At 34.5% G+C, this 24284-nt stretch overlaps 2 protein-coding genes across 2 annotated transcripts; both read left to right on the forward strand.

The window, feature by feature from the left end:
- The first annotated feature begins 9987 nt into the window (after positions 1-9987).
- LOC133038254 (protein FAR1-RELATED SEQUENCE 5-like) lies at positions 9988-12306 on the forward strand. Its single transcript, XM_061116345.1, has one exon. It carries the CDS (start codon positions 9988-9990, stop codon positions 12304-12306), a length of 2319 nt encoding a protein of 772 aa, XP_060972328.1.
- Positions 12307-15476: 3170 nt separating this feature from the next.
- LOC115717357 (dynamin-2A-like) lies at positions 15477-24082 on the forward strand. The gene is made up of 22 exons (XM_030646326.2): positions 15477-15934; positions 16637-16687; positions 16803-16923; positions 17283-17375; positions 17898-17959; positions 18185-18302; positions 18566-18908; positions 19114-19261; positions 19446-19547; positions 19666-19785; positions 19910-19993; positions 20100-20227; positions 20500-20584; positions 20668-20806; positions 20970-21046; positions 21426-21482; positions 22046-22193; positions 22299-22453; positions 22645-22758; positions 22887-22954; positions 23085-23263; positions 23397-24082. The coding sequence occupies exons 1-22, from the start codon at positions 15782-15784 to the stop codon at positions 23654-23656; spliced, it is 2805 nt and encodes a 934-aa protein (XP_030502186.2). The 5' UTR covers positions 15477-15781; the 3' UTR covers positions 23657-24082.
- The last annotated feature ends 202 nt before the right edge of the window (positions 24083-24284 follow it).

Below are 24284 nucleotides of genomic sequence, written 5' to 3' on the forward strand. Positions count from 1 at the left end.
GGGCTAGGGTTCTACTGAGCGGCAGTCTACCGTTCATAGTACTCACACTATTACTAGCGGTGTTTTTTGGTTAATGTGACACACAACAAGTACTCAGTTTACCATTGGTGTACCGGACTCACTATCCTCCTGACGAACTCACTGAACATCCTCTCGGGCTAGGGTTCTACTGAGCGGCAGTCAACCGTTCATAGTACTGACACTATTACTGGCGATGTTTTTTGGTTAATGTGACACACAGTAAGTACTCAGTTTACCATTGGTGTACTGGACTCACTATCCTCCTGACGAACTCACTGAACATCCTCTCGGGCTAGGGTTCTACTGAGCGGCAGTCAACCGTTCATAGTACTGACACTATTACTGGCGGTGTTTTTTGGTTAATGTGAAACACAGTAAGTACTCAGTTTACCATTGGTGTACCGGACTCACTATCCTCCTGACGAACTCACTGAACATCCTCTCGGGCTAGGGTTCTACTGAGCGGCAGTCAACCGTTCATAGTACTCACACTATTACTGGCGGTGTTTTTTGGTTAATGTGACACACAACAAGTACTCAGTTTACCATTGGTGTACCGGACTCACTATCCTCCTGACAAACTCACTGAACATCCTCTCGGGCTAGGGTTCTACTGAGCGGCAGTCGACCGTTCATAGTACTCACACTATTACTGGCGGTGTTTTTTGGTTAATGTGACACACAGTATGTACTCAGGTTACCATTGGTGTACCGGACTCACTATCCTCCTGACGAACTCACTGAACATCCTCTCGTGCTAGGGTTCTACTGAGCGGCAGTCAACCGTTCATAGTACTCACACTATTACTGGCGGTGTTTTTTGGTTAATGTGACACACAGTAAGTACTCAAGTTACCATTGGTGTACCTGACTCACTATCCTCCTGACGAACTCACTGAACATCCTCTCGGGCTAGGGTTTTACTGAGCGGCAGTCAACCGTTCATAGTACTCACACTATTACTGGCGGTGTTTTTTGGTTAATGTGACACACAGTAAGTACTCAAGTTACCATTGGTGTACCGGACTCACTATCCTCCTGACGAACTCACCGAATCCAGTTCGACCTAGGGTTGTACGGAGCGACACTCAACCATTCGTAGTACTGACATTGTGACTTGCGGTGTTTACGGGCCCTGTGACACAGAGTATGTAGTCAAGTTAGCTTTGGTGTACCGGAGTCACTATCCTCCTAACGAACTCACTGAATCCAGTTCGACCTAGGGTTGTACGGAGTGACACTCAACCATTCGTAGTACTGACGCTGTTACTTGCGGTGTTTACGGGCCCGGTGACACACAGTATGTAGTCAAGTTAGCTTTGGGGTAGCGTATTCACTACTCTCCTATCACCGAATCCAGTTCGACCTAGGGTTGTACGGGGCGACACTCAACCATTCGTAGTACTGGCGCTGTCACTTGCGATGTTTACGGGCCTTGTGACACAGAGTATGTAGTCAAGTTAGCTTTGGTGTACCGGAGTCACTATCCTCCTAACGAACTCACTGAATCCAGTTCGACCTAGGGTTGTACGGAGTGACACTCAACCATTCGTAGTACTGACGCTGTTACTTGCGGTGTTTACGGGCCCGGTGACACACAGTATGTAGTCAAGTTAGCTTTGGGGTAGCGTATTCACTACTCTCCTATCACCGAATCCAGATCGACCTAGGGTTGTACGGAGCGACACTCAACCATTCGTAGTACTGACGCTGTGACTTGCGGTGTTTACGGGCCCTGTGACACAGAGTATGTAGTCAAGTTAGCTTTGGTGTACCGGAGTCACTATCCTCCTAACGAACTCACCGAATCCAGTTCGACCTAGGGTTGTACGGAGTGACACTCAACCATTCGTAGTAATCGACGCCATTTGTTACTTGCGGTGTTTACGGGCCCGGTGACACACAGTATGTAGTCAAGTTAGCTTTGGGGTAGCGTATTCACTACTCTCCTATCACCGAATCCAGTTCGACCTAGGGTTGTACGGAGCGACACTCAACCATTCGTAGTACTGACGCTGTGACTTGCGGTGTTTACGGGCCCTGTGACACAGAGTATGTAGTCAAGTTAGCTTTGGTGTACCGGAGTCACTATCCTCCTAACGAACTCACCGAATCCAGTTCGACCTAGGGTTGTACGGAGTGACACTGAACCATTCGTAGTACTGACGCTGTTACTTGCGGTGTTTACGGGCCCAGTGACACACAGTATGTAGTCAAGTTAGCTTTGGGGTAGCGTATTCACTACTCTCCTAACGAACTCACCGAATCCAGTTCGACCTAGGGTTGTACGGAGCGACACTCAACCATTCGTAGTACTGACGCTGTCACTTGCAGTGTTTACGGGCGTGGTGACATAGTATGTAGTGAAGTTTGCTGTTGGGTACCGGAGTCACTCCTCTTCTAACGAACTCACCGAATCAAGTTCGACCTAGGGTTGTACAGAGTGACACCGATGCAGTATGGCAGAAGTCGCACTATGAATTTAGGTTGTTTGGGCTGAGTATGTACTCAGTTCATCATGAAGCGTACCGGATTCACTATTCTCCTGACTTTATTACTAGAGTCACTTCTTGTCTCAAACTACTATTGTATTCATAACATTAAACGGTTTTGTTATTAAATATCTATATTTGTATAGTATTCAAAACATTATAAAAATCTTGATTCCAACGATTAATACGTTAATGTAATCTTACAAAAATTATTGCAATATTTATTCCAACGAATAATATTTTAATGAAATATTAAAATCGTATTAAAAAAAATATTGAGTTTTCATTATTAGTAAACATCCTAATTTAATTTCTTATTCATTTGGCCACACATGTTTATTTGGACATAATATTAGGATATTTGTTGCTACATGTGATAACAATGGGAACAACATTTACCTTATTTAAATACATAATTTTTGTTTACCACAGTCAACCAAACCAGAACAAAACCGAGCATGCATATTGGTTCGAATTACGTCTTCCAAGGAAAAGTTAATAGGGGGTTGGGTTTGTTGATATTACGTTTTTCAAGGGATTGAAAAAGTCAAATAAATAGCTTTGGGTTATTTGTAGCCGTACCTAGGGTTATATTAATTATTATTTTTAAATTTTTGTCAAGACTACACTCAACAATCACATCCACAAGTACTATATATACCCCTCTACCTCTCCTTACTCCTTCACAATTTAGTATTATTTTCTATCCTAGACAACTCACTCCCTATATGTAGACGTATGTATAATATATAAAAAAAATAAATTATGTATTGTTGTTGCACCAAAGTGAAGATGTGTAAACAGAAGGATTGGTATGCACTGCAACCGTGTCTTGTAGGTGCATCAAGGGAATTTCAGCAATTCAATCAATCATCTCATAACAAATTTCGGTAATAACTCAACTCTTTATGTCTATTTATTTCAATAGTATATTATTACAAATTGTTTCTTAAAATTTTTATGTATGTGGTACATGTATATTCAGGAAATGTTGACGAAGGTTTGGGATGGGTGGAGTAGGGTGGAGGGAACTACTTCCAAAACGGCCACCCAGATATGTCATCCTACCGAACCTTAACCTCTCGAGTGGACAAGGCCACCGTGGAATGAGTGTTATAATATTTGACACAACAGTGCGCCAGACCCTCGAAGAAAATGATATGCGGGAGGCAAATGTCAGCGTTTTTTACAATCTTAGGTCAAATTGCTTCCTCATGTAATAAGAGTCCCGATGTTATAGTATATGTACAAATTCATCTCAATACAATGAATGTTTACAGTATCAAATAATAATGATAATTAATCAATTTACGTACTAAAATAATAATGATAATTAATTGGTTGCATAATTTGTCTTTTATTTGACGCTCAATCTGAAGATGTACATGGTTAACTGGTTTATATTAAATCCACTAATAAACTATACCAAAAATTAAATAACCGTATTTTACGGTATCTTGTCCCAATCAATGAGATATTAATTAATTATTAAAATCATTTTTTTCAAGAAAACTGTACTAAAAAATATACATACAATATTTGACTTAGATCAAAAAAATAAATAGTACTATATTACTTGATTTTCTTTTTAATAAATTCTGTAATTTTATTACGAACAGAATTAGTTGAATAATTTAATTATAGTAATAACAGATTTCTACGTAATTTTTATTTTAGGTTATTCAAGTGGATAGTACAACCTACTGATTTGACCGTATATGGAGTGATGGGAAAATATTATTAAAATGTTTATTATTTTAAAATACAAAAAAGGTCTTCCTCATTTATTTAAAATCGTTTTTTAGAGTTTTGAAGGATTTGTTGTTTACTTTAAGTGTTGAAATTATTATTTTATTATAAAAACGTACTTGGCTGAGTTTTACATATATATATATGTCACATCATATGTACTGTAGGAGTTTTTATTAACATAAGACAAAAATTAAACAAAGGTAATTTAAGTTTCATTGATATTAACCTAGTCAAAATGTATATTTAAATTAAAACATTATTTTCATTCATATTGACTTCAAAGGTTTGTATATTTAAATAAATATTTTTTATTTTATTAAAGAAGGTAATACATCCTACACATGTCAACTGATTATTGGAAATTAGTATTCCAATACAAACTAATAACAATTATTTTTCTCACAAATTGTACTAATTTCTTACACGTACAAACTGAACCAAACCATAACAAAACCGGTCAATAGGTTGGTTCAAATTACGTCTTTCAAGGAAAATTTATTAGTTGGTTGGGTATGTTGAACTAACGGTTTTCAATGCATTGACAAAATCAGATTTATATTGGTGTCATATTACCCCATCTTTAGCCGTACCAGTTTGTATTAATTATTTTTTTTTTAATTTTTGAAAAGACTACGCAACACAATCACATCCACAAGTACTATATATACCTCTCTACCTGTCCTTACTCCTTCACACCTCAATTTAGTATTGTTCTCTTTCCTAGAGAAGTCACTCCCTTCCTGTAGACGTATGTGTAGGGATAATATATGAAAAAATAAATTATGTATTGTTGTTGCACCGAAGTGAAGATGTGTAAACAGAAGGATTGGTATGCACTACAACCGTGTGTTGTAGATGCATCAAGGAAATTTCAACAATTCAATTAATCATCTCATAACAAATCTGGGTAATAACTCAACTATTTTTGTCTATTTATTTCAATAGTATATTATTACAAATTGATTCTTAGAAATTTTATGTACGTACTACATGTATATTCAGGTAATGTTGACGAAGGGTTCGGATGGGTGGATTAGGCTGGACGGAACTACTTGAGACGCCGCCAAATATGCCATCCAACTGAACCTCACCCAACCTCCCGCAGTCCACAAGGCCATCGAGGGATGAGTGTTATCATATTTGACACAACCGTCGGTGCGCCAAACACTGGAGCAAAATCGACACGCGGGGTGGAAAACTAAAGTCATGAGTCAGATAAAGCATCATGTGATAACAGTACCGATATTATAGTAATCTCAATACAACCTATATTTTCAGTGTAAAAAACATCCTAATTAAATTTATTTTGGGATAGAACTATGTTATGTACAAATTCTGTTCTATTGTGTATGTCTTTGTAACTGTAAACTTAAATTTTATTTGGAATGGAACTATGTTGACCGAGTATGTGCCATTGAGTTTCACTATTTCCAATAAGTTATGAACAACACTTGCAATGTCAGATTTTAAAAAATAATTCCATAATAAAATAAGTGGATGAGCTAGGGTTTTCAAAGTAGATCGTACACCCTACTGATGTGACCTTATACGGATTAATGGTAAAATATTAGTAAAATAATGACATATAACTATCAAGTAATTAGTAATACCTTCGAAATTATTAATTATTATTTTTAAATATTATTTCATTTGAAATTTGAACTCACATCACCATTTGGTTGGGTTTTCCAAATGCCTTTTTCCAATGCATTCACAAAGTCATCTTCATTGATAGGTTGTACAGTCTAGTCAAATCAGGTTTTAAATGTAAATATTTAATATTAATTTGACCAACACGGATTCATAACATCTTCATGGTAATGGTAGTTGGGTGTTCACTTTTATTATTAGAAATTTGTAATGTTGAATACTTTATTGTAATCAAGATGTGAAAAATTGTAATGTGGTTCCCACAAATTAATTAGCAAATATAAAAGGTTTCTTTATTCTAATAACGTATTTCTACGTATGTCTTTCGAACCCTAAAAAAATTTTTGAACAGCCACAGTAATAAATTATATGAAAATATATTTGGGACGTATTTCAATGTACGGCAGAAGCTGGATCTCCCATATCTCAATAAGTTCAAGTTTGAAAATAACGTACATCAATATATGTGCACAGTACTTCACATCGTAAATACAGTATGGTGCAATTATGTTTACTCAATATTTGAATTTAATGAGATAATTAGAATTTTTTGTCAAATGTAAACTATAATTTCGGACATATTTATTCGTACAATACTTATTTTAATACAGTTTAAACCATTTCCTATTTAGGAGTTGTACTAAATTTGGACTACTACCCATTCTTAATAGTCCACGTTCTTATATTGTTGGGAATTATTTAAAAATTGTCCAAATATTGTAATCTTCTTAACCAAGTATGGACTATTTCCTCTAATTTTAATTTGTACATACTCACTAAAAAAACCAATTGTTGTCTTATCAATATTTAATTTTCTGTCTACGTCCCACAGTGTACTCACTGACGTTAAATGGAATATTTCCTATACTTTAAATAACGTACGTCAGAGATTTCACAGTGTAACGTCAAATCAAACTCAGGACATGCAGATCTCATGAGATTCCCTGATTTGAGTTAATTAAGATACTATATGCAAACACGAAACCTACCTATATTACTTAAGGAGATTTAATATTTGTTGGGCTCTAATATACTAATATGACATTTTTGTTATAAACATTTAGACAAATGAATTAGGTCAGCTTTAATACGATAGTAGTCCCTATGATAGTATTACCCAACAAAATTAACAAAACTAAGTTAATTAACTATGATAGTGGTCCCAACAACGATTATGATGTCAAATTTTAATAAATTATTGACTACTGAAATGAGTGGATGTCATATCACATTTTTGATTTCACCATTTAAACCATGTACTTATTATTTCAAGATGGTGATGTGACATTTTTATACGGCCGTAATAAATAAATTGACTTCATTCATTATGTCTTCCATGTGTAATAAATACTTGAAAGCATTTTATTTTTACTTTAATTCTGGAAATTATTATTTAAATCATAAAACCGTACGTATATTTGTTTTTAATAGAAAAATGTCACATCACATAGTACTTTCCCGATATTGCTTAGATTTTGTTTGTGGGATTTGATTGACCTTCTCCTTCTATTAAAATTGGTTAACTAAATGGGTAAATTGGGATTTCTGTGATTGTCGTAAGTGGATATTACCATTGTCAAAATTTATTAACTATTAAATGGTTTAATTGGGAAAAAAAATCCATTATTATTACATGAACCCAATCACGTGTACATCAACCCACCAAACCACTATATAAGTAAAGGTTAGGTTATACAAACTAAGCATTTTTTTCAAACCCCGTTTTACTATTTCCTAAATCAAATGGACCCTTACCAAAACTTCAACCCTTTTGAAACAAGTCCTCAAAAATCCCCACCGCATCCTTTTTCTTCCACAAGACCCGTAGGTACACCGTCACGGAGTCCAAGACTCCGTTCAGCCTCCATGTCAGGATGTCCTAACTGTGCAAGGCTCGAGTCTGTTCTTCACGAACACGAAAAACTTATAAGGAAGGCACATTTACGAGCCACGGAGGCCAAGCAGGAGTCATACAAACTGGCGGAACACCTGTACCATTCAGCCCACACCATGCAAGAAGCCAACACTTCAAGAGAAAAATTAGAGGGTATCATGGATGACATTCTCGACTACACCGAGGTGTCCATACCCCACTACCCACTTCATGTAAAACAAGAATCACCAAACACTACTCCAAGAGAAAGTCCTTCACGACCAAAGTCCCCGTTCAGAGACAATAGCCCTCCGTCTCAACGGAAGTTCCCTCAAGTTATAGAACTTGATTGAACATCCGTTCGGTTTCAATTGTGGTATTTTATATATATATATACTGTACTTTTGTTATAACTCATCTCATATGGCCGTTGAATCAACTTTTTGTTAGGCCATTTAATGAGATTGAAGCACTTACCTCCATTATATATGTAGTTGTTTGTAACTCTACTATATTATTTTAAGTCTATTTTCTTTCTGTTTGCAGTTGTGATTTCACAATGATTCACTTCACTTTTAATTCCACAATTAATTAATGAGGAAAGTGACATTAATACTCCAAAATAAACCAAAGTACAGATTTCATAACAAATACTGATCGTACAACATTATAGCTTGAAAATATAAAATAACATAACTTGGACACTAACACAGTGCATCATTTACTGTTTTTGGGAGAAGTATCCACTCCTCCTTTGTCCCCAACTTCTATATCATCTCCATTTCGGTCCTCACCTTTGTCAGTCGAATCTTTCACATTGTCCTGTTCGGGTGATTTATTTGCACCAGAGCATTCACCCTCATCAAACAGTGAGCAAACAGAATTAAGGATAGCCTCTTCATCATTATCATCATGAGAATCCCACATGCAGGGAAACTCATTAACACAGCAAAGTTCTCTAACTTGCTGCCCAGTGAAGCATTGTCCCGTCTCTCCATGTAGACATAAAGCAGAGAAAGCTTCTATGAAAGATTCATAACGAATTATTTTTATGGACGCATCAGAAGTAGTGTTTTTGCTTACAGTATCTTCGTACCTACTATAGATACCTTCATTTGGTCCATTGAAAATAACCCAGTGTGAACCTGAACTCATACTTGATATATGTAATGCTAATAACTAAATTACAAGTTAATTTCTCTATAAACTTGATGCTGGATTGGAAAACGTCTCAAGTGTGTTATATAAGTCGTGGAGAATAACCCTATAGTACGTTTTTTAGTTAGTTGTACTCTATTGGGATGTACTCCATTGGGCACATCTGATGTGTCAAAAGAGGGGTGGTTAAATTTCTGAATTACACAATTAAATACACGTGTAGGCGTACGTAGTATGGTCAAATGTCAACATTATTCTTCAATCCCGTTTTCACAAAAAACCTAATGTACTACGGTACTGTTCTCACGTACAACGATGGTTTAATTCATAAGAAGATGTAGGTGAAGGGCCCATTAATATCAGCCCAACATATATAAATGCCTAACATATATAAATGGGAGAAACTACCCATTCCACTAAAAAATGTCATCACTTCAACCACAAAAAAAAGATCCTTACTTTTCAATCTTTATTTTCCACAAATAAAAAAATGTACTATTACTTATTTTCTGACGTACGAAGTGGTTTAATTCATTAAAAAAGGTTGGTAAAGGCCCATTCATATAAGCCCAACAATTTTAAATGTTACCACCAACCCATACAACTCAACAAAATTTCTAAACCCAAAACTCATACAATAACCTTATTTTCCAATTAATTTATTCAAAAGTAAATGTAATTGTACTATTTTACTGTTCAAAAGTACGAAGACAGTGGAATAGAGTTTCCAATATTTCAAAGGCCCATTAATATCAGCCCAACACACTTAAATGTGATCACCAACCCATATTACTCTACAATCTGAGGCATTCAATCTCATAAAATCTAATTTCACTCGACTCACCACTATCTTTCCCTTACTCTTCATCTCTAATTCTTGGATATCAATAACAATCGAACACTGTAACTCTACTCCAGTACATTAACGTCGAAGGAACAATTGGTTACTTATCAGTAAGTCCTTTTTTTTTGATCTTTCTCGAAAACCATTCCTTACCTATTAACTTTATCATTTAATTTGTTAATTCAAACAGATACAATATGGAGGCCGAGTCTCAAGCAGAGAACATGAATGAGGAACAAACCTACGAATGGGAAAGCATAACAGCAGAGCTAAACATCACAAAACCAGTGAATGAGATTCAAATATGTGACGTCCTAGGCAAGAGTCTCGACAAACTGGGAAAATGGGAAGCATTCTACGAAATGTACGCGAAACGGATGGGTTTCGGCACAAGAAAAGATGATGTACGACGTTCTCACGGAGTCATTGTAATGCGCAGGTGGGTTTGTTGTTCCGAGGGTTACAAAAGAATCACAATAACGGAAAGACAAAGAAAAAAGAGACCTCATGATGTCACTAGAATCAGATGTCAGGCAGCATTACGTATTTTACTCACACAACCGTCTAACACTTGGAAATGCAAAGAGTTCAGCACAATACACAATCACGACCTCGCTTCATCAAGTGAGGTACAATTTTTGAGATCATACCGAGTAGTGTCCGATGGCTTGCTTGCCCAAGTTAGGTCGATGAACTCCGTTGGAATTAAAACTGCCAACATAATGTCTCATGTTGCTTTGCAAAGTGGATGTTACGAGAGAATGCCATGTCAACTTCGAGATGTCTACAACAGGGTTGCTGGTGCCAAGCGAGAAGAAAAGATAGAGACGGACTCGGAAGGAGCGTTGGGATTTCTTGATTGTCTCGCAGAGAGGGATCCAAATTTCTTCGTTGTATATCAGGTGGACGAGGAGAATCGATTGGCTAACTTATTTTGGGCAGATGGAAACTCACGTGTCGACTATGTGGCTTTTGGGGATGTACTAGGGTTTGATACCACCTACATGACAAATGAGTACAATAAGCCTCTCACTGTTCTCATTGGCGTAAACCACCATTTCAACACATGCATCTTCGGGTTCGATCTCCTCCTCCACGAGAAGCTTCCATTCTATCGTTGGCTACTTCAAAAATTTCTCGAATGCCATGGAGATAAGAAGCCAAATGTTGTAGTTACTGACCAAGATGTGGCCATGAAACAAGCCATCATGGAACACATGCCTGATTTTACACACCGTCTATGTGCTTGGCATCTCAATACAAATGCTTCCAAAAAGGTTAAAGATCCAATCTTCTTGAAAAGATTTAAAGATCTAATGTACAACTACTACGAGGAGGAGGATTTTGAAGCAAGATGGTTAGACGTCGTCGAAACCCAACAACTAACAGATAATGAATGGTGCCAAACAACATTCGACACAAGAAAACAGTGGGCAGAAACTTATTTAAGGGGTTCATTCGTTGCAGGAATGAGAACCACACAACGTTGCGAATCGATCAACTCAGCCCTAAAAAAATTTTTAGAGAAGAATTATTGCTTGCGTGAATTTGTAACAACCATAGATATGACAGTCTCAAAGCTCAGACACAACGAGACTGCAAATGACTTCAAAAGCAGATGCACTCGACCTCACCCACCTAATCCTACATGCTTGACCACGTACTACAACCAATGTGCTGAATTCTACACAAGAACTATGTACCACAAGGTTGCTGAGCAGCTTGATTTAGAGAATAATTATTTTGTCATAAGTCAGGAGCAAGAAGGAGAGTGGCAAATATACACCATTGGAAAGTTTCAGCATCCGAAAGTCCAATACCGAGTTCATTACTGTGAAGGCCAACGAGCACTACACTGTAACTGCATGCTATATGAAAGTCAGGGGTACCCTTGTAGACATTTATGGGCTACAATGAAAAGATTAAACATGAGAAGAATACCTAATACTCTTCTCATGAAGCGATGGAGCAAATCCGCGAAGACAAATCTCCACCTACATTTTAACCCCCCGGCACAAGAACAACAACACATTTATGAGATGGCTAGGTTTGGATCTCTCAGCTCATTAACTTATAACTTCACTTTCTATGCAGCAAAAACAGAGGATTCGTACACGCGTGCAAAGGAAGAGATTGAACGGCTAACTCTAATGTTCAAGGAAGAATTTGAGATGAGTTCCAATCCAGAAGGACAGACGCCACAACCTGGAAGATATCGTAACAACCCCAACATTATTAAAGACCCTGAAGTTGTGAGAACAAAGGGTACGGGAAATCCAAGGGAAGGACCGAACGGGGAGCAGATCCCAAGAAACTCAAGACATTGTCGCATTTGTCGCTCATCAGGCCATGATTATCGGCGGTGCCCAAACCATCAGCGAATCTTTGGATCTCAGGGGCAACAGTCAGCACACAATCAACCAACAACTGACTCATTCAATGAACACTCCAACGCGTATTTCCCTGAACCGCCTTCCTCCACACAAGAATCATACTATGGTCATTCATATATATAACTAGCTATTTTTAACCATTGATGTTTTAAGGTTTATGACTCTAGTTATTGCTTCAAAAACTCTACATTTATATACTTCATGTTTTGTTTGCCGTGTTTAAGGTATTTATCTCAACAAATCTCAAATTTATAATTAATGAACAAATAAATTATTTTACCCAAGAAAATTCAATCTTATAAGGTCAAAATTTCCATAGTAATTAATTTTTTTATACACAATAATAAAAATAAAAATAATACACCAACGTAAAACTCAATATATACCAACACATAATTTCATAATTTATAACAAATTATTCTTAACAATGTACTACGAAACAAAAATGAACGTACTCTGTACCTTATATTTTGTACTCGGTACGTGATATTTTGTACACTAATTTTACTAAATAGCATGCATAAACAATTAATGTACTCGGTACGTGATATTTTGTACTCAACTACAATTCCAAAATTACATACATGATGTAAAATACCAAAATAACCCCACTCCGACAACATGGACCCACTGCCTACAGTATATTTGTACAATTAACTGCTACGAACAGTAAAGCTGTTGTACTTTTTTTTACTTTAACTGACGTGAACAGTAATTTAATTGTACCTTTTTATTTTTTAATTAAAAATACAAATGTACAACCGGTTACCAAACCTAGAATAACCGGTTGCCAATTTAGTTAAATAATTAAAAAATAAAACTATTCTAACGTGGGACCTACCTGCCGTACACGGATTGCAATCCGTGTTTTGCACATATGGGCACAAAATCGGCTGCCTATTAATATTACAAATTCTACTTAAGTTGCTTATACTTTATTAATATATTAGTTGAATGTTAATATATTAGTATAAAATATATCAATCCATTAATATATTAATACTATAATTTTATTTTTATAATCTTCTTGGTTACAATATTAATTTTTTTTATTTCTCATTTATTTTAATAATTTATTATGTGTAGATTCTCTCAACAATTATTAATGTTTTATTTAAAAAAAAACTACCAATTAAAGGCTAACATATTTTATGCAACTCTTATTTCCTACTTTTTTTATAAGTTTTAGTCTATATAAACGTTCTATAAGATGTTATATGTTACAATAAAACATGTAATTGTTAAGATATTATACTTTATTATGGTGCTCTCTTCTTCTTTATGCCTTAATTCTTTAATTTTTTTTTTTAAAAAAAATTGATATATTTTATTTTTATGAAAATATAAAAATATTGATATATATTTATTGTAATTTAATATTTAATTTTAATTAAAAAACAATTTATTTATTTATTTTAATTGTATATATGGTTATATATGTTTGAAAATTGCTTTTGAGAATCAAAATCCATTTAGTAATTTATCATGTCAAATTACTTGGTATATGCAAATGATATATTTATAAGATAATATGATTCACTTATGTATAAAGTAAATTTATTATGAATAATAGTGACGACTACACATATGAGATACGGTGATGGCAAATTGACAATAATTTTGAATTATTAGTTATATTGGAATGTGCTAGAAAACAAAATTATGTTGTCTTATATTTTTATGTAATTAATTTTGTTCACTTTGCAATTTTTTTTTTACATACTATCACAACCATAGACTTCCCACAATAATTACATATCTAAATTTATTAACATTTACATCAATAGTTTAAATGATTATAAAAGAATTAAAAATTAAATAATTTAATTAAAAAATGTCTATAACGATATGAAATTAAATTTGCTTAGAAACACAATTTTATTTATTTTCTCACTGTAATTAATGGATTTTATACAAACATATATTCTTTTAGAAAATATATTTTAACAACTTATAAAATTTACATTAATTTATTTAAATTATATACATTTTTTGAAACTAAAAATAATTAGAAAATCCTTAAAAAATTAAAATTTACAATATATATTAATTTTTTTTGAGTAAAAAAATATAAAAGTTTATTAAAATAATTACTCATAATATTATTAAAAATATTATATAAGAAAATATCAAAATTTGAAAATTGATATAACACAAATATTATATTAAAGTTTAAAATTTGGGTAAGATACGATGATGACAAAGGAGAAGATATAATAAGACAACAAGTAAGATACGATACCCTAATATTTTTCTACATATATTACCCTATTTATTTATTTTCATAACAATAGTTTTTTTTTTAACAAATCAATTTAAAATACTATATATAATAAATTTTATACTTCTTAATAAACAACTCCAAATAATAATAATAATAATTATTAATAAAATTGTGCATAGAGAATTTTTTTTCCTTTTTATAGAGTTTTATTTTTTGATAAATAAAATTATTAATCAGAGTTAAATAATATAATTTACTTTTACTATATATTAGAATTATTATTTAAGTAAATATTTATTATATTAATATAGATACCGTTTGGTAATACTTTTTTAATCAGTTTTCTATTTTTAAAATTGAAAAAGTGAAAATATTTTTCAAAAACATGTTTTATAAAACCGTTTTCACTTTTCAATTTTTTAATTGGAAATTAAAATTTTAAAAATAAAAAAAGTTACTTTTAATATTTTAGTAAACGGTTTTTTTTTAATTAATATTTTAGACTCCGACCAGACCTGGACCCAAATCTCTCCCTTCCTACAGCCCTGGCGCTGATCTCGGCCTCTAGCCCGAACCCGAATCTAATTCCAGACCTAGACCAAACTTAAATAAAATAAAAAAAAATGAAAATAAAATGAACTTTACATAACACAATTTTGTTTTCTGTTTTTAAAATTGAAAAATAAAAGTGGTTATAGAACGCATTTTTATTTTACAAAAACAAAAATTTTAAAATAAAAATTTTATTTTCATTTTGTGATTAAAAAATTAGAAAAAAGTGTTACCAAAGGACATTATAGTATTTTTTATTATAGTATTAAAAAAATTAAATTAGCTGCACGAAGAGCGGCTATATTGCCTAGTTGATAAGTAATTAAGAAAAAAAATTAACTAAGTAGAGAAGCTTAAGAAAATGAAGATTAGCAAATAAACTTTGTATGGCTGACTCATAGTTATTGTTTGAACATTCCTTTAGATTTATATACAGATTTTGAAGTAATTATTATTTTTTATAATAAAAAAAATCAAATAAGCGTTATATTGCCAAGTTCTTTAAATAAATTAAAACCAAAAAATTCAAAGTAAATGAGAGTGTTTGGCAAAAATATTCAAAACGCGATAGAGAGAGAAAGTGGGGGAGAGAGTTTCTTAGAGATAGAAAGTGGGAAAGCAGGGTTCTTCTCCAGCATTTTCCTCTTCTTCGCATTATTACAAAACCTTCCTTCTCTTTTTAAATCTCTCTCAAATCTTGCTACTCACACAGATCTCATTCATTTCCCCACAAATCTCTAGGGTTTCGATCCGATCCATATTTCTACCAACCGGATTCGATTTCTCTTTTTAGATCTTTGATCTCGATTTTTTTCATCACCCATGGAGGCGATCGAGGAATTGGCGCAGCTCTCTGAATCGATGCGCCAAGCTGCGGCTCTGCTCGCCGACGAAGATGTGGATGAGAATTCCACCTCCAGCGGTTCCTCGCGACGAGATTCCACTTTTCTCAATGTTGTCGCTCTTGGCAATGTTGTAAGTGAACCCGTACCCTTTGATTTTATTTTACTCATTTAGTTTGTGTTCGATATGGATTTGATCCGGTTTGTTCTATTGAATTGTGAGTTGGGTAACTAGGTTTTGTCAGTACGGAAGACTTAGGGTGATTTTAATAGGATTCGATATATTTGGCTTTCTTTCTTCAAGTGATGGAGATCTTTGAATCTGTGTATTTTCTGAATCTCGAGTCGAATGATGTACAGATTTCGTCATTTCTAAGATTGATAAATGATTTGGACTTGAGGTGGGTTTTTAATTGCAGCCTTTTTGGTTAGGAAAAATGACTGCAGAGGGGGTATAATCGTGGTTATCCTAACTAATGCGAGTCTATGATTATATAATTTCATCACTAGTATTTATGTCGATCTAGGATGCTTATATATGCTATATATGTAAGTGTGTGCATGAATATGTCTATCCGATTCCATCTTTTTCCTTTTATTGTACTATGACCACGTACTTCCGTATTATAAGATAAGTTAGATGCTGCAACGTGAATAATTTTATAAATGTAAACTGTAGTACTGACCTTTGTTACGAATTAAGTTGAACCTTTACTCATGAGGGCGACCATATTTCAGTGTTTTAGTCCCTAAAATATGATCAGATTTCATAACTTGATTAGTCTCTGTTGTTGATTAAATTTTTTACATGATTTTTGGTGCTCAATGTTTTTAGGGTGCCGGTAAATCAGCAGTTTTGAACAGTTTAATTGGACATCCTGTTTTGGTAAGTTTGATTCATGAAGGTTTTCTTGGAATATAATTTGTGGGCGTATACTCTTTCGAGTAGAACCTCATAAAACTTCTAGTTTGATATGACTTTTTCTCCTTGTGCTGTTCAGCCAACTGGTGAAAATGGTGCTACTCGAGCTCCCATAAGCATTGATTTACAAAGGGATGGTGCTTTGAGCAGCAAATCAATTATATTGCAGATTGACAGCAAATCTCAGCAAGTTTCTGCGAGTCAGTACTCAGTAATTGCATGTCTTTTTTATTTCTTCTCTGCAGATTTTTTGTGTTCATTACATCTATGTTCAACATTTCAAACTAATTTTGACATCTCTAGCTATAACTGGAGTTTCTCTATTTTTAAGAATGTCTGGGCCTCTATTTTGTTACTAGGCAATATCTGTTAATGCCAGTATCAAAACATAACATATGATACGGCCAGCAGTATATGATTGGTATCCTTGATGTCATGGATACCTTTAGGTTGTTTTGTGTTTTGATATGTTCATCTGTAAGGTAAATTGCATTCTGATTGCCCTGTTCTTGGTCTTTTCCTCTTTTGTGATGTGCTGTGTTCTTGTAATGGTAAGCAGGTGCTTTACGTCATTCTCTTCAAGATAGGCTGAGTAAGGGTTCTTCAGGCAAGAGCCGTGATGAAATAGGTCTAAAGCTACGGACAAGTACAGGTTTGTTCTGGACTAATATTTTGTTGTAACATGTCCAAGATTTGATTTTTAGTTGTCAGTTATTTTTGTAAAATAACGCTTTTTTAAGGAGAAATTCTTTAAACTTGATTTTAATAATTGTTTGATGGGACTTCCTAATTGAATATGTTAAGATATTACCTTGGGAATCACTAATAGTTGGATTAACATTAGCTTGGTGTTTTTGAAGAAAATATGCTTGGAAATATACGCTAGTGTCAACAACTATTGACTAACAAAATTTAAGAAAATTTGGTTATGGTTAACAAGGGAATGAAGTTCAGCACTGACAAAGTCAAGGGAATGATACTGTATAATGTACATTTACTTGTCCTGCAGAGTTTGGATTATAATCTAAATGTGGATATTTGTGTGTATTTTTGTGCAACATTAGGGTGCACGATATGTACATGGTGATTTATAGTCCATTTTGAATTTTTGGTTTTACTTCTATACTTGATATTAAGTTTCAGATTCTAACTGCTCCTTTTATGAAATTTTCAGCACCACCCCTTAAATTGATTGATTTACCTGGGTTGGACCAGCGGAGCATGGATGAATCTTTGGTAAGATTTTTGGGTTATGTAATGTGGTAAGGTACTAACTAGAGAAGGATTGTAGTTGAGGGTTATGTAATAACTTTTTTTGGGGCTATATTTAATGTGTTTTCTGGGAGCAATTACTATTATTTTTTAATATGTAGGTAAGCATTAGCTTTATTTATACATCTTGTCATGAATTTTGGTAAAATAAAAAATTACTTTGTAAATCTCTAAATTGTCCTTACATAGGTTAGTGAATATGGTGAGCACAATGATGCAATATTGCTAGTTATAATTCCTGCTGCTCAAGCTCCAGAAGTTGCTTCGTCTCGAGCTCTCAGACTTGCTAAGGAGTATGACGGAGATGGTAAAATTGCTACTATACTATTCTATACCACGCACTTTCTTTTACATAAATAGTGTGGCTTTACATATTCTATTTTGGCCTTTTGTGAGTGTTCTAAAATGTCATTTAAATGCATTATCATTTCCTTTTTTTTTCCCATCTGAGGCGTTTATATATTTTTATCGCAGTCATTACTTTCCTTCGGCGCTTAAACATTTCTTTCATCTTTATTCTGTGTTTTAAAAGATTTAGGGGCTAATATGGATTGCTAATGGTGATTATAGGTACGAGGATTGTTGGTGTAATTAGTAAAATAGATCAAGCTGCTTCAGACCAGAAAGCTCTTGCTGCAGTTCAGGCTCTTCTGCTTAATCAGGGCCCATCAAAGGCATCTGACATGCCCTGGGTTGCATTGATCGGCCAGTCAGTTTCAATAGCTTCATCACAATCTGGTTCAGTTGGCTCTGAGAATTCTTTAGAAACAGCATGGAGGGCTGAGAGTGAAAGTCTTAAGTCTATCCTGATTGGAGCTCCTCCTAGTAAGCTGGGCAGAATAGCATTGGTTGATGCTCTAGCCCAACAAATTCGTAACCGTATGAAAGTTCGGGTTCCTAACCTCCTATCTGGGTACTCTCAAGTTATACTATTTTTTATACATACATTTTAAAAGTGTTACTATTTTTACTTTTTAGCAATATTTGAACTTAGTTTTCATCAAATCTTTTCTTTTTCATATGATCTTATGAATCATTTCATCTCCTACCTCAAGAAATGAGATTGTTTTGACGTGATTGTTAGGTTCACATTGTTGGCATTCCTTTCCATTTTTCAGGTTACAAGGCAAGTCTCAAGTTGTTCAAGATGAGTTAGTTAGGCTTGGTGAGCAATTGGTGCAAAGTGCAGAGGGTACCAGAGCAATAGCTTTGGAGCTTTGTCGTGAATTCGAGGATAAGTTTCTTCAACATATTACAAGTGGTGAGGTGAGTATTGTTGAATGTTTTCGCTCACTGTCAAAGTTCTTAAATATATTCTATCAAGTGGTTTGTGTTCTGTTTCCTTCAACTTTATTGTTTGTTTCTTTGAGAGCATTGAAACTAAAAATTGAAGAATTAATATTGTTGTTGGTTTTGTTTTTAATGAATATGTTACAAATTTTTGTTGTAGGGTTCTGGCTGGAAAATTGTTGCCAGTTTTGAAGGAAATTTCCCTAATAGAATTAAACAGCTTCCATTAGACCGACATTTTGATATAAACAACGTGAAGAGAGTACGTATCGTTTTTCGGACTGTTCAATCACACTTTTTTTATATATTTATCTCTTGCAATCACGACTTCTAATTTTGTTGTTGTTACTATTTTTAATTCTCTATTTTATTTTAATCAGCTTGTTTTGGAAGCTGATGGTTATCAGCCATACCTCATTTCCCCTGAAAAGGGTTTAAGATCTCTAATAAAAGGTGTCTTAGAGCTTGCAAAAGAGCCATCTCGTCTTTGTGTTGACGAGGTAACCATTGGACTTTTGTATCTTTTTAGTTTTTTTGGATTTAAATTTTGTTTCTTTTCTTTTTTCTCAATTTTATTTAATTCGTTACAACTAATGTTTTCTGATCCTGCTGATAATTTAAAAGGTACACCGTGTCTTGGTAGATATTGTTTCTGCAGCTGCAAATGCTACACCTGGTCTTGGTAGATATCCTCCTTTCAAGAGAGAGGTATTTGGCTTATTTGTGTGTAGTTTCCACTCAATAGTAAATTGTTTTCGTAATTGTAACTGCATTGTCATTGCACTGATTTTTGTAAACATCTCTTTATGGCTAGGTTGTGGCCATTGCAAGTTCTGCTTTAGATGTTTTCAAGAGTGAAGCAAAGAAAATGGTTGTTGCACTAGTTGATATGGAGAGAGCTTTTGTGCCTCCCCAGCATTTCATTCGTTTAGTGCAGAGGAGGTATTATTGACATTATTATTTGGCCAGTAGCATGATCACTCTCTGTGATATAGTAGTCTACAGCGTGAAATGAGCTTTTTGTTATGTAGCTTTTAAGAATTTCACGTTCTTGTTTATTTCTAACCATGTAAGATTTGTAGTCATTTCTTTTTTAATACAGAAAATTTCCTTGTGGACCTAATAAATACCACTTCATCTTTTTTCCGTGATCAGTTCTCCTCTGGATGTTAATGTGCATTCTATCTTATTATTCATTTCGTTTTTGACTTTAGAATGGAGAGGCAACGCCGAGAAGAGGAGCTAAAAACTCGATCCTCAAAAAAAGGCCAAGATGCAGAGCAAGGAATACTAAACAGGGTAGGTTGTCTATCTTTAACTGGTGCAAAGAATATCGTGGAAGTGGATATTGAATGATGTTGCCTTGGTTTGGTATGTTCTAGGCAACTAGTCCACAAACAGGTGGTCCACAAGCTGGAGGAAGCTTGAAAACATTAAAGGACAAATCTGACAAGTCTGAGAAAGATGCACCAGAGGCTTCTGGTTTGAAGACTGCTGGTCCTGAAGGAGAAATTACAGCAGGTTTGTGAGTTAGATAAAATAAAAAAAAACTATACTATCTGCTTAAGATATAATATGATATAAAATTTGATATTGTACACCTTGTTTATAATTGGCGGGAGTTTACTATGATATGTGAGCCTGCTAAATGAATTATGTATAATTATATATTTTGTTTGTGTAGGTTTCCTTTTAAAGAAAAGTGCAAAAACTAATGGTTGGAGCAAGCGATGGTTTGTTTTGAATGAAAAGACTGGGAAGGTCTGGCAATCTTAATTTAAAAAGTAGATGGTATATTATGTATGTATATATATCTGGGTTCAAATTGGGAACTAATGATGACTTCTCCAATACCTGGGGTTGCAACTTACATTGTTGTGCATCTTTAGCTATGTGCAACTTAAAATACTATAAATTTTAATGGTATATTGAGATTTTTTTAGCTATTGTTTGCTTCCTTCATGTGTGCTGTAAATAATGGATTTTCACACAATTCATTTGATGTTTGAGTGTTTTGAGGTCTTGGAAAGGAATCGTATTATTGTACCTATTTCATGCTCTACATTAAGCTTAGTGATCATTGATTTTGAAATGTCTTGTTGCTTGTAAATTTACTTTTGACTTGTGTTTTCTGTTACAGCTTGGTTACACTAAGAAGCAGGAAGAAAGACATTTCCGTGGTGTAATCACTTTGGAGGTATGGATTATTATTGCCTCAATCCTTAAAGATTTCAATGATGCTTAATTGTGGGGCTAATTAATGAAACTCTTCAAAGAAAAGTAACTTTTGACCAACAAAATTTCACATTTTATAACTGGCGATGCCTGGATAATATAATTGTAACTTATTACATCTCATTAGCTTTGTATAGTCTGAAATATTCATCGTTATACATAAAGTGTGCCTACTCAATTCATCATCTAATTTGAGAGCAGATAACAAGCAAGAGAATGATGTGTATTTCCTTGGATGATTACTAGGCAATTACAATAGAGAAAAGAGTATCTAGGCATTTAAGAGACCTACATAGCTTAGTTCGATAATATCATATAACGACCATCAGAACCAGTTGCCTCTTCTCTATATACACTAAGTCAACGGACCCTTCTAGCATGGAAAACCAGTCTAAGTGTTCAATCGCTCTGACCAATATTATTTACTTCAAAATGCAAATAGTACTAATTCCCTGATAGATGGGTCTCATTTGTACTTTGAATATGTGAAATGTATTTGGGGCCTAACACCTATTTATATTTCAGGAGTGTAATGTTGAAGAAGCGTCAGAAGAGGAAGACCAACCCCCTTCAAAGAGTTCAAAGGATAAGAAGGCCAATGGACCAGATTCTGGAAAAGGCAGTCTTGTCTTTAAAATTACTAGCAAGGTTCCATATAAAACTGTGTTGAAAGGTATCATATTCTATCTGAACATGGGCAGTAATCCTAGAAAAGTTTGTCTGTAGACTTTGCTTGCGTTTTTTGCTTTCCAGTTATTGGTTTTCTTTTATCTTGCAGCACACAGTGCTGTCATTTTGAAGGCTGAAAGTATGAGTGACAAGGTTGAATGGATAAATAAAATCAGAAACGTTATCCAACCTTCGAGAGGGGGGAGGGGCTTGTCCAATGATGGTGGCCCTACCATGCGACAAAGTCTTTCTGATGGTTCCTTGGTGTGTTAGAGCAACTCTAGATACTGTTTAATTGTGGCTGTCAGTTGTTGAAAATTATGTCAAAATCTTTTGTATTTTATTCTCAAACATTTTTTGTTTTAATATTTAGGAGGTTGATAAGCATTCTTTAGTTTCTACTGAATACTCAATTTAGTGAATACAGGGTAACTTGGTTTTTTTCTCTTTTTAAGGATACAATGACACGAAGACCTGCTGATCCAGAAGAAGAACTTCGGTGGATGTCTCAAGAAGTACGTGGTTATGTTGAAGCAGTTTTGAACAGTTTGGCTGCTAATGTACCTAAGGTTAGATTCTGATGTTGAAATTGAGGTTTTCTCAATTCTTGATTCTTTACTGACAGAGTTCAAAAGTTGAATTTTTCCTCTCTAAAAAAAGAACAGCTGACGTGAATTTTTCTTGATTGGTTGAGCAGGCAGTTGTTCTTTGCCAAGTTGAGAAGGCAAAAGAAGATATGCTGAATCAGTTATATAGTTCTGTCAGGTTGGAATCGTTTTTCTTAATTCATGTTCTGAACTTTTGCTGTATTTCTGTCTCCATATGCTTATAAAGATTCTGATCCTGCCTTGATTATGTAATCTTCACTCAATGTTATTATTTTTTGGTTTGGTAGTGCTCAAAGCACAGCAAAAATTGAAGAACTACTTCAAGAGGACCAGAACGTAAAACGTCGGAGGGAACGGTATCAGAAACAATCTTCTCTTCTCTCCAAGTTAACTCGTCAACTTAGCATTCATGACAACCGGGCATCTGCTGCCTCCAGCTGGTCCAATGGTGGTAGTGTTGGAGCTGGTACGTGGCTAGATGTACTTTTTATTTTTACTAATCCTATATGATATTTAATGTTTGTCCTTCAAAATTTGTCATTGGTGATAAGATGCTTTCCTTCTAAACTTGCCTCTTGATGACTTTGTGTCCTATACAGAAAGTAGCCCAAGAACTAGCAGCAGCCCATCTGGTGATGACTGGAGATCTGCATTTGATGCTGCTGCCAATGGCCCGGCTGACAACAACTCCTACGGGGATTACTCTAGATCTTCATCCAACGGTCACAGTCGTCATTACAGTGATCCAGCACAAAATGGTGATGTTAATTCTGGACCAAACTCTGCCAGCCGTCGCACTCCTAACCGATTGCCACCTCCTCCACCACCATCTGGTTCTTCAGGACACAAATATTTTTAGATGGGTGGCTGATATTCATTGACGATTCATGTTTTCACTTTATTCATGGTGGGTGAGATTTCTCAGCACCAACTCATGATTTTTCCAGTAGAACCTTTTAGATGAGAAGAAAAGGGTGTGTATATAAAACGATGATATTCCTCGGTATCTGGTTCCCCTATGGTATCTGTTTAACGAGGATGGATTCAAGGCATACTTGAAAGCCATAAAATTCCTCTATTCAATTTTTCTTGTTACTTAGAATTTTTTTCCTCTATTTCCTCTGCTCATTTTTGGATTCTATAGATGTATTCTCATGTATTGATTTAATTTTATGTACGTTCAGGGTTTGATGGCTCTGTAACAGTTGGATAATCCTGTTTGAGAGGTTGGATATGTTATATACATTCACAATGTGATATATTTCTTTTCTTTACAATTACTCAACCATTAGTGCGTTTGGCTTCTATAGGCTGAATTGTATACTTATTTTGGCTTTGTTTATCTACTGTTTTTACAGCATTTCTTTGGTGGGTTGTACATCCTAGTGCGGTCGTTTTTGTGACGGTTGATAGTTTAATCAATGTCTAAAATTACATGGTTACACTTACACAAGCTATTATAGCATCTCTAATGGTCACTTTTTAAA

Source organism: Cannabis sativa, chromosome 5 (assembly GCF_029168945.1).
Source record: "Cannabis sativa cultivar Pink pepper isolate KNU-18-1 chromosome 5, ASM2916894v1, whole genome shotgun sequence".
Taxonomy (NCBI): domain Eukaryota; kingdom Viridiplantae; phylum Streptophyta; class Magnoliopsida; order Rosales; family Cannabaceae; genus Cannabis; species Cannabis sativa.

Excerpts from the sequence above, each read along its gene's own strand:
- LOC133038254 (XM_061116345.1), top strand. The coding sequence starts at position 9,988 with ATGGAGGCCGAGTCTCAAGCAGAGAACATGAATGAGGAACAAACCTAC.
- LOC115717357 (XM_030646326.2), top strand. The coding sequence starts at position 15,782 with ATGGAGGCGATCGAGGAATTGGCGCAGCTCTCTGAATCGATGCGCCAA. Across the intron at positions 19,262-19,445 it reads AACATATTACAAGTGGTGAG|GGTTCTGGCTGGAAAATTGT; the intron begins GTGAGTATTGTT and ends TTTTTGTTGTAG. Across the intron at positions 20,585-20,667 it reads AGCAAGGAATACTAAACAGG|GCAACTAGTCCACAAACAGG; the intron begins GTAGGTTGTCTA and ends GGTATGTTCTAG.